Source organism: Hyperolius riggenbachi, chromosome 4, assembly GCF_040937935.1.
Source record: "Hyperolius riggenbachi isolate aHypRig1 chromosome 4, aHypRig1.pri, whole genome shotgun sequence".
NCBI lineage: Eukaryota > Metazoa > Chordata > Amphibia > Anura > Hyperoliidae > Hyperolius > Hyperolius riggenbachi.
In genome coordinates this window covers 454,005,403-454,018,768 of record NC_090649.1, presented here as the reverse complement: position 1 = coordinate 454,018,768, position 13,366 = coordinate 454,005,403, and the positions used below count along the sequence as shown (strand labels likewise).

At 46.6% G+C, this 13,366-nt stretch overlaps 1 protein-coding gene across 1 annotated transcript in view; it reads right to left on the bottom strand.

Annotated features, from left to right (window-relative positions):
• The window catches only part of LOC137570963 (phospholipase B1, membrane-associated-like), a 183,190-nt gene extending 178,716 nt beyond the window's left edge, over nt 1-4,474 (bottom strand). The window contains exon 1 of the mRNA XM_068279650.1: nt 4,392-4,474. Coding sequence (XP_068135751.1) covers nt 4,392-4,412 — 21 coding nt within the window. The 5' untranslated portion in view covers nt 4,413-4,474. The remainder of the gene's footprint in view (nt 1-4,391) is intronic.
• Nucleotides 4,475-13,366: the final 8,892 nt, after the last annotated feature.

Below are 13,366 nucleotides of genomic sequence, written 5' to 3'. Positions count from 1 at the left end.
CGCCTGGATACCTAGAGGCTATCCTACAGAGGCACTGCTATTGACCTGAAGAAGCGTTTTTTACCGTGAAACGCGTTGTCTTGTGCAAAATAAAATCGTTATACAAAAGAAAACCCCATGTTTTGTATACTTCCCGAAAGGGGACACCTAGAAGGTAGGACCACACCATTTAATACTGAATGCTGTATCTACTATAGATTGAATATATTACTTCCTTGTTACCGGGCGCCTCCTACTCCCTCCTTAGTTCTGTGTCCCCCTTGTACCTTTAGTGTCCTCTTGGTGTTCCCCTCTGTACCCATATCCTCCTCTATTCCCTCTCCTCCTGTGTCTCCCTGCATCCTCCTTTTACCCCCAGCTCCATATTGCGCTGTCCTCCGATGCCCCCCCCCTGCGCATCCTCTTTCCCCAGCTCCAAGCCACTATGTCCCAACGTTACAGGGAAGAAGTACAACAACTTATGTTTCTACTGGACATGATGATATCGCAGGTGGGATCATGATTCAGTTATTGGGCCAATCACTACACTGCCCGCGAGACCACTGACTCCAGTACAAACACAAGTTGCCATACCTTTTCCCCTTACTGCCGATAGGGCTTACTTTCGGAGTAGGACTTGCTAGGGCTTACTTTAAGGGAATGTCTTTGTTTCAGGGAAAGAGAGGGTAGAGACAACTATTAAATGGCTATGTAAGGATTATCTTTTGGGGTGGAAGGTGGGGCAAGTAGCAGAACAGAGACTATCAATAGACTTCATAAGTCCCCGTCGTAGGACTCAGTGCCAACTGATCTTTGTTTTGTAGTTCGTTGGAAGTGATGAGTGCAAATAATGAATCCCCATTTTGGAGTATATATCAGACAGAGGTAGGATCTGTATTAGTCGGATCTTGGGGAGTACCAGGAATCAAGAAGAAAATGAACACCTAATGAGGCAGTGTGAACTAAAAACAAATAACTGGGTGCTTTTTAATAATCAAAATTGTATTATCATTAGTTTTTATGTCATTTAGTTATATGGATAAAGTCATATAATTCCAGATAATAAGATTAATGCCAATTTAGAAAAAAAATTCAGAACATTTGGAATTCAGGTGGACAACAGGAGGACAGAGCTGAAAAACAAATTTTCAAAAACTTCAAAATAAAAACTTCTTCTGCTATGGCAGGCTGCATCCACTTGTTTGTGTAATGACAGGGTAAAGGATCATGTATACAATATGTACTAGGCAGTAGGTGACACAGATGACCACAAGGGATCTCATTGGAAGATGAGAATGAACTTTGATGCTGAGATATGTAGAGATATTACTATCTGTAGACTGGTGAGGATTTATCTCTCTGCAGCTCAGGCTGAGATGGAATTCCAGATATTGGGAATAATCTAATCACCTCTGTGGTTATCAGATGGGGTCAGAGTGTGGAGGGCCAGGCCTGGACAGCCAATCACAACACTGGGAATACAGAGATAGTGAGCAACAACCGACAGTAACTTCTCCAGTTACTGCGTCACACCCAGACAATCATGTTCAGTGTTGAGATAATTAAGGGATCATCACCTCTTTTCACCTTCATGCGGTTGAGAGCAATCAGAAATGAAACCATCACTCTTGGAATGTGCTAATTTAAGTGCAACTCCACTTGTGAGGGCCCATTTACACTTAATCAGTTGGTATGCGTTAGTATGCGTTAGTACGCGTTTTTTCCATAGCAGTGCATTGTGAAAAAGATTTCAGTTAAAACGCGTTACGTGTGAAAGGTGCCATAGGAAACCATGGGCATTACTTTGAAAGTCAGTCATCTTTCAGTTATAACTGAGAGAAACTGATTGTAAAAGGGATCTAAGGGTCACAATAGGCCCCGTATCGGACTGACATTTTGCAGTACGTCTGACATGCAACCAATTTTGTCCCTGTAATTATTCACATTGGCACTGATTTACATCCGATTCGATAATTGGATGGTCTATTGCCCGCCAAGTGTCTGGCCACCTTTAGAGGGAGAGGATCAGCAGGACAGCCAGGAAACTGGTATAGTATAAAATAAATATGGCAGCCTCCACCATATCCCTCTAACTTCAGGTTCCCTTTAAACAATGGTGTGGCATACATCACTGCTACAGAATACATTTTCTAATATACTGTTACTAAAAATGATCTTTGCATTTCACTTGGTTGGTTGCCATCTGTGCAGTCTTAAAATTGCTTGAAAAATCACATAGCATTTTTTCCCTCCAATCACAAAATCAGTACTTCTACGTTGTCCTCTGTATAGTATAAGAGAAGCCCAGTGACACCCCTCTTCCTGCTTGAGTAATTAGCTTAATGAGAAGCTGTCAGCCATACTATATCCCCCCCCCCCCCCCCAAAAAAAAACACCACATATATAAGTAGATAAATACTTGCTCTACTTACATAACTTATGTATTGCACTGTCCATGTTTGTGATTTTATTGATTTTTCTACAGTAAAAAAAGAGAAAATCCTTCTTAGCATTTCCCATTTTTTACTATGACTATTTTGAAGCCATTCCTGATGTAATTTCCTCCCTTACTCTCCTGTGCCTGATTGTGTATGCATTGCCCGCCCTCCACTATAGAAATTGCATTGTCTTAGCATGAGAATTATTGGTCAATCAGAGAGTAATAGAGGTGTGGGAGGGGAAAACAGGAGGGAAAGAGGCTTCAGCTAATCGGGCTGCATTAGTTAAGTCTGAGGGGAAAGTAGAGAAGCAAAAAAGGACTACCCAGCATGCCCTGCAACTTCCTTTGTGCGGCAATGTACGAAATAAAAGTCAAGTAAACTGGGGAATGATCATTTATCAAAAAGAAAAGTAATAGTGGTTTTAACTTTTGGATTGCCTGGTTAGTATTTTTATTACTTGTTTACCAGATAAAAATAAAGAATTGATTTTTGATGTTATGCCCGACAGTTACACTTTAACAGAGCAGAAACTTATTGTAACTTTTCCAGCACACCTGGAGCAATCAGTGCACATTGACACCCATCAGACATTGTGCTGCTGAGATATAAGAGGATGGCTAATTCTATCTCTGCGCAGAACAAAATGTTAAGAAACCTGAAATAATGTTTGCCCCCATTCTTGCAACATATAGTGCTGATCTGTGGAGGTTTATTGTATTCTCCATAAAAGCGGACAATGCAAGAGGGGAAAAGGGGGGGGGGGGGGAATCCCATCACTCCTGATCAGTTAGTTAGTTAGTTAATTAACCAGCTGCTAGAGGCTTTGGTAGAATAGAATGCAGTTCCCTTCTTGAGAGATTTGCGTGTTAGGAGATCTTTCATACATAGGAGTTTTTTTGCGGTCCCCTGCTCTGATACTGTTGTGTTCAGTGGTCACTGGGGCAAATTAACTGGATCTAGGTTTATTTCAGGCTTCAGTGGCTCTCTACACGAAGCATTTTCCTCTCGGTGTCTCCTAGCACCTACAGTAGGTTCTCAACATGTGGTACGCGTACCCCAGGGGGTACGTATGATGGTTCCAGGGGGAACTTAACCAAGAATAACAAATTTAGAGTTTTAGGCTGGTTTCACAGTGGGACGTTACAGGCGCACGTTAGAGCAGCTTGTAACGCAGCCCACCGCACAGTAATGAAAAATCAATGTAGCTGTTCACAGTGCGGACGTTGCGTTACATTGTAACGCTGCGTCACAAGGCAACGTACTGCATGCAGTACTTTAGACGCGGCTGAGCCCCGTTAGACTGCTTGCACATGCTCACTAATGTTGGGGAGGAGCGGAGAGCGGCCAGGCACATGGCTAATGAATATGCACTGCACGTTATGACGTGCAGTGTTTACTTCCTGGAGCAGCCGCTCTGTGCGGCGATTGGCCGGCGGGACCACGTGATGCCGCATGCGCACAAGAGTGCGCATCACGGCATCACTGACGCCAGAGTGAGCTGCACAACGCGGCTCACTCTGACGTCCAGATCCAGCACCACCAGGCGTTGAGTTAGGGGGTCGTTATGCGACCTTAACGCCCCCTCTAACGCAACGTCCTGGTGTGAAATTAGCCTTAGAAAATGATAAATCTTAGTTTAACAACACCAAATTAGTATTTTAGCTAATTAAAAGCAATAGTAAATGCTTGGAAATTGTTTAGATCCAATTATCATGTACTACGAGTAAATATATATTTGTCAAGGGGTACTTGTGATAATGTTTACTATGCTAGGGGGTACTTAGTGAGTACAGGGTTTTAAAAGGGGTACATACCAATAAAATGTTGAGAAATACTGTTCTAGCAGACAACCGGAACCAACGACCCACAACAGTACAGATAATCTGATCAGTTTTACAGGTAGCACAGTGCCATCTACAGGCCGAATGTATGAACACCACAAATACATTGCAAGGCAGAGAAGATTCTCACCTGGAATGATAAGCTGAACATGGCTTTAGTGTAATCCGAGGGGTCTCTGAAACACTCACAGGATTTCCTGCAGGAAGATAGGAACGAATTTATAAAGCTTGTGATCCGCCCTAAAAAGAGGTTTTGGATTATAGGTGAGGTTTTATGGGCCTTTTATATCTCTCAGAGACCTCGGCAGATTATTTATAAAGAAAGAATTTGGTTCAGTTGATCAGGTAACCGATTTTTAAGTTTCTGATTGGCTGACTGTGATGATGTCATCATGTCTCTCTTCCGCTTTTTCTGCAGGCTAGAACAGGAAGCAGGGAGACATGATCACATACAGCCCATCAGAGGCTGACAAATCAGTCATCTGATAAATCCATTCTCTTGCATCTTCGTGATTTCTGCTTGAAGGTAATTTCTGTAGCGCCACTGTATAGTCACCAAGTCAGACATTTTTCTGACCACACACTATGCAATGTATTAGTACAATCAATCTCAAATCATGCCTGTAGGTATTATTATGGGCTACCTGAACAATATATCCAAGTCACAGCTAATCTTTTGGTCCACAGATGTTGGTAAAATGCTACAGAGATTGCACAGTCAGATTGACATGTTTACTACAGGCATAATCTGATGGCCAAACTTTACGTGGCCATACATTAATTGACAGCCACCTTGTTTAGCCAACCCTCTCTCATTGCAACTTACTTAAAGTGAACCAGAGATGAAGCACCAGAGACGAAAACACCTACCCTGCTCTCTGTTTCATCCTTCACTTCTCAGCCTGCTTGTTACCAGCCCTGATAAAATCTCCGACTGAGCATTCAGTCTGGTTTTGCTCAGGGATCATTATAGCTGAATCTGTTTTCTCTGATGTCTTTTCAAGCCCAAGCCTGCCCCCTTCTGGCTCTGCTTTCCTATTCTGTATACTGCAGCATCACAGAGAGCTGTGATGAGATGGGAATGTCTGCTAATGTAAGGGTATATTGAAAAATGTTTTTTTTTTAATCTATATTTGTTAGTCAGAAGAGGTTTTTAGAAATGCACACAGCCCACTAAATAATATGCTTTTCTGATGAACTGTGTTTTGCATGGAGTTTTAGTAAAAAAAAACCCACAAAAAACGGCACACCAGAGCGGCGAAAATTTTATTTAGTAAAATCTATTGGGGGATATGTTTATTTTGTGCCAAAAAGTTAATCTCTGGTTTCCTTTAAATAATATATAATACTGAGGCAGACTTACCTGAGATTGGAGTGATCGGGATGGGAGACGTAGACAGTGCTGAGCTCTGTTAAATCCACCAAACTCACAAACGTTTTGGGCATCTGTGAATTAAGAATAATTGGTTATGTTCAGGGCCGCCATAAGAAATTTTGGTGCCCCTCACACATCATTAGGCCTGCCCCCCCCCCCCCCGCCTGGGCCCACCCACTGGTTTCTGTGTCCGCCCACTAGCCACCCCACCCCTGTGTCCCTGTTGCGAAGTGCGCTGTGGCGAAAAATGTGCCTGTCATCGACACTGAAAAAAGCGGTATGCACAGAGTGATGTGGCAAAAAGTGGGTGTGACCATGGCTTGTTGTGGGTGGAACCAAATACTAGCAAAATACAGGTAGTGCCCGGTTAACAATAACAAATGAGATAGGGACTTGTAGGTCCGTTCTTATCCTTTATCTGTTCTCTTTTGTCCCCCTCTTTTCTTCCTGTGCCTCTTTTGTCCCCCTCTGTCTCACCTCAGTTTGTGCCTCTTTTGTGTCCCTCTGTTTGACCTCATGTTCCTGTCTCATCTATTTTCTCCCTGTGCTTCTTTTTTCCTCCTCTGTTCCCCTGTTCCACTTTTATCCCCCTGTGTTACCTCTTGTCCCCTTCAGTCTCAGCTCGTCCCCCTGCTCTAGCCAGGTTTAGGTGTCCCCAGTGAAGGTAGCCAGGTATAGGTTTCCCCAGTATAAGTAGCCAGCTATAGGTGGTGCCCCGGTATAGGTAGCCTGGTATAGTTGCCCTGAATATAGGTAGTCTGGTATGGGTGGTGCACCAGTATAGGTTAGCCAGGTCCAGGTTCTCCCAGTATAGGTAGCAAGCTATAGGCGGGCCAGTATAAGTAGTCAAGTATAGGTGGTGCCCCAGTATAGGTAGCCAGGTATAGGTGGTGCCCCAGTATAGGTAGCTAGGTATAGGTGGTTCCAGCCCCAGTATAAGTAGCCAGGTATAGGTGGTGGCCCAGTATGCTAGTTAGTGAGCCATAGGCCTGCAGCCAGCACATGCGGCCCTTACAGCGCTTTGGGGGTTACAGGGCACCCAGAAGCCCGGGGCCCCACACTGCAGTGTCTGTTGTCCCCCCCAGATGGCTGCCCTTGTCACGTTTCTACACTCTCATCTATGCATTGCATGCAGTACAGAATAGTCCCAATTACACCTTAGTGATCAAAAGAATCACAAAATGAAGCACAAGTTGGGTGTAAGTCTAAGACTGGGAAGCAGCGGTGAGTCCAGGTGGATAACAAAGAGGACCAGTCCAAGATACAGAACATAAGGGCAAAGAGATCATTCATGAGCCAAATGACTACTGCAAACGGGCAAAGCAAGAAAAAAAGATTCAAAGATTATATAAACAGTAGATGGACATCCCTCTAGTGGTAGATCAGGATAACCATCACTCTCTCCAGTGGTAGACGGGGATCACCACCATGGTGGATGGGCCTCTCTCCAGTGGTAGATGGGGATCACCACCATGGTGGATGGGCCTCTCTCTAGTCGTAGGCAGGGATCAACACTATGGTTTATGGGCCTCTCTCTAGTGCTAGACGGGGATCAACACTATGGTGGATGGGCCTCTCTCTAGTGGTAGCCAGGGAACAACATTAAGGTGTATGGGCCTCTCTCCAGTGCTAGACGGGGATCACCACCATGGTGGATGGACCTCTCTCTAGTGGTAGCCAGGGATCAACACGATGATGTATGGGCCTCTTTCTAGTGGAAGACGGGGATCACCACCATGGTGGATGGGCCTCTCTCTAGTGGTAGATGGGGAACACTACTATAGTGGATGGAACTCTCTCTAGTGGAAGACGGGGATCATCACCATGGAGGATGGGTCTATCTCTAGTGGTAGATGGGGAACACTACTATGGTGGATGGGCCTCTCTCTAGTGGTAGATGGGGATCATCACCATGGTGGATGGGCTTTCTCTAGTGGTAGATGGGGAACACCACAATGGTGGTTGGGCCTCTCTCTAGGGGTAGACAAGGATAACCACCATGGTGGATAGGCCTCTCGCTAGTGGTAGATGGTGATCACCACCATGGTTGATGGACCTCTCTCTAGTGGTAGATAGGGATCATCACCATGGTGGATGGGTTTTCTCTAGTGGTAGATGGATATCACCACCACGTTGGATGAGTCTCTCTCTAGTGGTAGACGGGGATCACAACCAAGGTGGATGGGCCTCTCTCTAGTGGAAGGTGGGGATCACCACCATAGTGGGTGGGCCTTTCTCTAGTCATAGATGGCCATCCCCCCACCGGTCGGTGGGTCTCTCTCTAGTGGAAGACTGGGATTCCCACAATGGTGGATGGGCCTCTCTCTAGTGGTAGATGGCCATGCACCCAATGGTAGGTGGGCCTCTCTCTAGTGGAAGACTTCGATCACCACAATGGTGGATGGGCCTATCTCTAGTGGTAGGTGGGGATCAGTGGCGGAGCTATGGAGCTCGGGGCCCCGGTGCGAGTTTTACATTGGGCCCCCCCTGCACTCTATACGTAACAATTGATACGGCGCACCAAAACCTGCCAAGGTCATCTACAGTATTGGAGGTGCAAGAAGGGGATGGGGAACAGTTTGTTAATGATTACTACCATTCAAAGCATCTATAGAAGTGATTATTTCCACCTCAGGACCAATAATCAGCTTATACTTTGGTTTAGTAGGGGCCCCTCTGGCCCAAGGGCCCCGATGCGGTCGCTACCTCTGCAACCCCTATTGCTACGCCCCTGGTGGGGATCACCACCATAGTGGGTGGGCCTCTCTCTAGTGGTAGCTGGCTATTCCCCCAATGGTAGGTGGGCCTCTCTCTAGTGGAAAACTGGGATCACCACAATGGTGGATGGGCCTCTCTCTAGTGGTGGTAAATTCTATTGGTGGGATAATCTATGTGTTGACTATGTGTTGACTTATGAAGAATAAATACTTTTGAATTTACAATTGGTTTGCTAACTAGTGTTGGGCGAACAGTGTTCGCCACAGTTCGGGTTCTGCAGAACATCACCCTGTTCGGGTGATGTTCGAGTTCGGCCGAACACCTGGTGGTGTTCGGCCAAACTGTTCGGGGTTCGCCCGAACTGTTGAATGCATGGCCGAACATGGCCGAACAGGGCCCCTGTTCGGGCCGAACAGGGCCCTCTGTTCGGCCGAATACTGCCCCCCTATGGGGTCGCAGGCATAAGGGGGGAGCATGCCCCGGTCGCGGGGGGGGGTCGGAAATTCCCCCCACCCCCCTCCGCTAGCGCTCCCCCCTCTGCCCGCTTCCCCATAAAAAAAGTTATAGTACCTGGTGGCCTGGTGGCTGGCAGTGGAGTGAGGAGGAGGAGGAGGAGTCCGAGTAGCAGAGTGGCGTTGAGGCCGGGCAGGCGGCGGTTCCGGGCGGTTCAGCGCTAGTACCTTGTGGTACTTTCGCCCTTTCTCTGACCTCACGTCCTCTGCGTGATGACGCATACGAGGGTACGCGTGATGCGTACCCTCGTATGCAGAGGACGTGAGGTCAGAAGAAAGGGCGGAAGTACCACAAGGGTACTAGCGCTGAACCGCCCGCTGCCCGGCCTCAACGCCACTCTGCTACTCGGACTCCTCCCTCCTCCTCCTCACTCCACTGCCAGCCACCAGGCACCAGGTACTATAACTTTTTTTATGGGGGAAGCGGGCAGAGGGGGGAGCGCTAGCGGAGGGGGGTGGGGGGGAAATTTCTGACCCCCCCCCGCGACCGGGGCATTGCCTCCCCCCTTATGCCTGCGACCCCATAGGGCCCCCATGTTCGGGGGTCCCATTGACTTCCATTGAGTTCGGCGTTCGGGCCGAACATTGCCGAACATCTGGCCATTGTTCGGCCTGTTCGGGCCCCGAACCCGAACATCAGGTGTTCGCCCAACACTATTGCTAACCAAACCTTGGGACTATGCTCTCTTTAGTGGTGGATGGGGAACACCACCATGGTGGATGGGCCTCTCTATGGTGGTAGGCACCATGGTGGATGGGCCTCTCTCTAGGGGTAGATAAGGACTGCCACCACGTGGATCGGCCTCGCTGTGATGGTAGGCCCAGGATTGCCACCATGGTGGGTGAAGCTTTATTGGACAGGTATTGATCTATTCATACTATGTCAACATGTCAGGATGTCTCCATTTTGTCAACACAAAGCTCTGCAATCACTGAATAAAGCTGATGTGTCTTCATGACCTTCTATAACTCATCTTCTGGGATTTTATTGACCATCACTTACATGTTCCTGTAAATAGTCCAGGGCTCGGGCCAGTTCCCTCATTTGGCGTCCCGTGAAATCCTCCTGCACAGAAAAAACATATATGTAGATATGTTATATATACACAATTGTGCTTCAGGATAGATGAACACGTACTTCATGTCAGTAACCGTCCCTCAGAGGGTCTCCTGCTTTGATGTCCTACCTCAACCCAGGCCCACCATAAAATGTTTTGCAAAACAAAGCAATACAAAAGGCATAAAAATAGCTGTATAAACTGCTATGAGGCCCTTTGAGAGAGGGGGGTGGATGGGGAGAGTGGGGGGGGCTATACACACACAGGAGAGAGGGTACTCATACAACAATACATAAGTCAAACCTTAAAGGAATTCTGAGCAGTGCGATAAAAAATAAATCTGGATTTACCTGAGGCTTCCTCTAGCCCCCCGTAGCCCGTGAGGTCCTCCAGCATCCTCCTTGTCCATTCCATGGTCCCACTGGCAACTTCGTCTGAAGTTGTGCATGCACTCCCCCGGTGCGGCGTCACGCCGTTCGCTGTTAGCATCCTGCGCTGTTCAGTCTTTAGAGAACCGTGCATGTGCAGTACCCTTATGGCAATACCCTTATGGTGATGACGCGCCGGAAGCACACACACACACGACTTCCGTGACAGTTAATAATGGCGCACAGCGCCAGGGGAATACAAAGGGCGCCCCATAGACTTACATTATATAACGCTATTTAGCGTTATAAGTGTTAAAAAATGGCGCAGGCAGTGTGCCTTACACTTATAACGCTAAATAGCGTTATAATTGTTCAAGAATGCAGCGGGGGTCGGGGGAGGAGAGAGTCAGCGGGACACTGAAGGGCATAGGCAGCGGGGAGGATGTGTGCAGAAGCATACGTTACCTTGTCCCGGCCGCCGATCGCTCCTTCCCTCCGCTCCTGCACTTCTTCCATTCGTTTACTGTAGTCCTGCAGCCGGCCAATCACCATGTGGCTTCAGTCTCCGCATGCTGATTGGCCGGCTGCGGGACTACAGCAAACGAATGGAAGGAGCGGAGGGAAGGAGCGATCACTGGCCCAGGATAAGGTAACGTATGCTTCTGCATACATCCGCTGCCTATGCCCTCTAGTCTCCCGCTGCCTCTCTCCCCCAGCCCTGCATGTTTATCATGGCGCACCGCTCTGCAATCAATGTAGCATAAAACGAAATTTACCGTTTTATTGTATTTACATTAAAACGGTAAATAGCGTTTTATGATACATTTATCGGCAGAACGGTGCGCCATTTTTCTCCCTGCGCCATTTTCGGATGGACCCGACGACTTCAGCCAAAGTCGCCGGATTACTGGAGCCGCCAGCAGGACCACAGAAGGGACCAGGAGTCCTCGGGGGCTATAGGGGGCTGGAGGAAGCTCCACGTTAGTCCAGTTTTCTTATTTATCGCACTGCTCAGGGTATCTTTATGTATAAGTCAGACCTTGAAGCTATAATAAACACAATTTCCAGTAATAACAGGCTATTGGGTTTCAGCCTGGCCACGTAGAAACCATTAATGTCCTATTTGTGCCACTGGCAATAAAATAACGTAAACATATTTCTTTCCTGGCCTTCCATTATCTGATGATCTCCTATCATACATGGGATTAGGAGCAATAAATATATTTGTTACCTCAGTCTTTATCTGATGTGCAACTTTCCAGCTCCTATCAGCAAGAAAACAAATTTCAAAACTATTTATTTGTCCAAAATGTTTGTCTCCATCTCCTTATCACTGCTGGCTGGAATAGCTGATGCCAGGTGGGTTATTGCCCTGTGATGGTATCTGCCTGGACTCTGGATATGAGGATATCATATCAATAGATGATCAGTCACTGAGGGGGGGGGGGGGGGGGGGGGGGCGGGGGGGGGGGAGGGAGCTGGAGCTGAGTCACACAGCCTATCGCCTGGTTGCAGACACTCTGCCATCTGGTGGTGAAGAGCAGGATTTGAGAGATGGGGCACAAGGTGGGAAACCACTTAGGACCCCTAAATCCTAAGAAGCCCCAATGCTTTAAAAACTATAAGGATGCTACTTGTCCCCTTTTTTCCACAGACAAGGAAACATCTTTCTTCTTTGTCAGAAAGTGTAATGTGTAAGTACAGAAGAGATAACCTAAGTTTGGAGGAGACTTAAGGTCTAAAACGTAACTTTTAATAACTATGTTAAAACCATAGGTTGTTACAAAACATTGCTTGTGATAATGACATAGCAGTGGATTGAGGTAATAGCAGCAATAGACCCCTCTGTTAACATTACTGGGATTTAACCTCACTTCACACTTCAAGACAGATATAGTTACACCACCCAACAGAAAAACCCTACATGTTTCACCCCCTAAAACTGGGTTTCCTCAGGGGTACATTAAGTGCTCATGCTGAATAGCCCAGTGCTAAAGTGCAAAAGTCAATCTATACATACAACATTACATCATATCACACAACAAAATGACAGACTTTTGGCTCTTATAGCAACCCTTGTGTAATCCCTTGTGGAAACGCCTCACCTGGATGCAATGGTTGCAGGGATCTTCAGCTGCCACAAACAGCAGGATTAGCTTCCAGTCATCAGCAAAAGACACGAGCTGAGGGGAGAGGAATTAAATCACTATAACATATCAGACTGTGAGGATCAACTCACTCATTATTTAATCTGTGTTCAGTTTAATTTTAAGACCTTCCTCTCTAAAATCTTTTAAAACATTCTTTATACTTTTTGACATGAAAAAGAAACTTTTAGTGCAAAAATATCTGGACAAAAGACACGTCATTTCAATATCTTCAGTCATGCCCCCACCACATATCCAGTCATCCCTTCATAAAAGCTTCAGTCATGTCCCTACCATAGCTTTAGTCATGCCATCATCCCATCTTCTGGACATGCCATCATTACAATCTCAATCATGGTCCCCATCCCACTGCCAGAAAAATCGTCATTATGCCTCTTGTAATTCCACCACCACCACCACCACCCCTCCAGTCATGCCTTCAACACAAAGCAACTCATGCCTACACCACACCTCCTGCTGCACTATCTTCACACCTCCAGTCATTCCTCCCCCACCTCGTCTTTATTCGTACCATCATCACATCTCCAGGCCTGCCCTATATATCAGGTCAAAAAGAGGGTCAATACTGATGCAAAAAGGGATGGGGGATTTGCTTCCAAAACAGGAATAGTTGTGAGCTATGCAGCAACCATCCAGTTACCTCTAAACTGTCTAAGTGATTTTGAAATCTAAAAGTGAAATTTACGGGGCCAATGTGGGAAACAGCAGACATGAACAGCATAAAATGTGTCCTTACCAGACTCTGCCGGAGACTCTCCACCAACTGTTTGGCTTCATCCAGCAGATTCCTGGAATATAAACACAATGTGATTGTACAGGGTGGACAGTGCAATACTGTTCTGATTGTTAGTCCTTGTGGTTTACTTACTTCTGGGGTGATGGAGATATGTTGGAGACTGAATAATG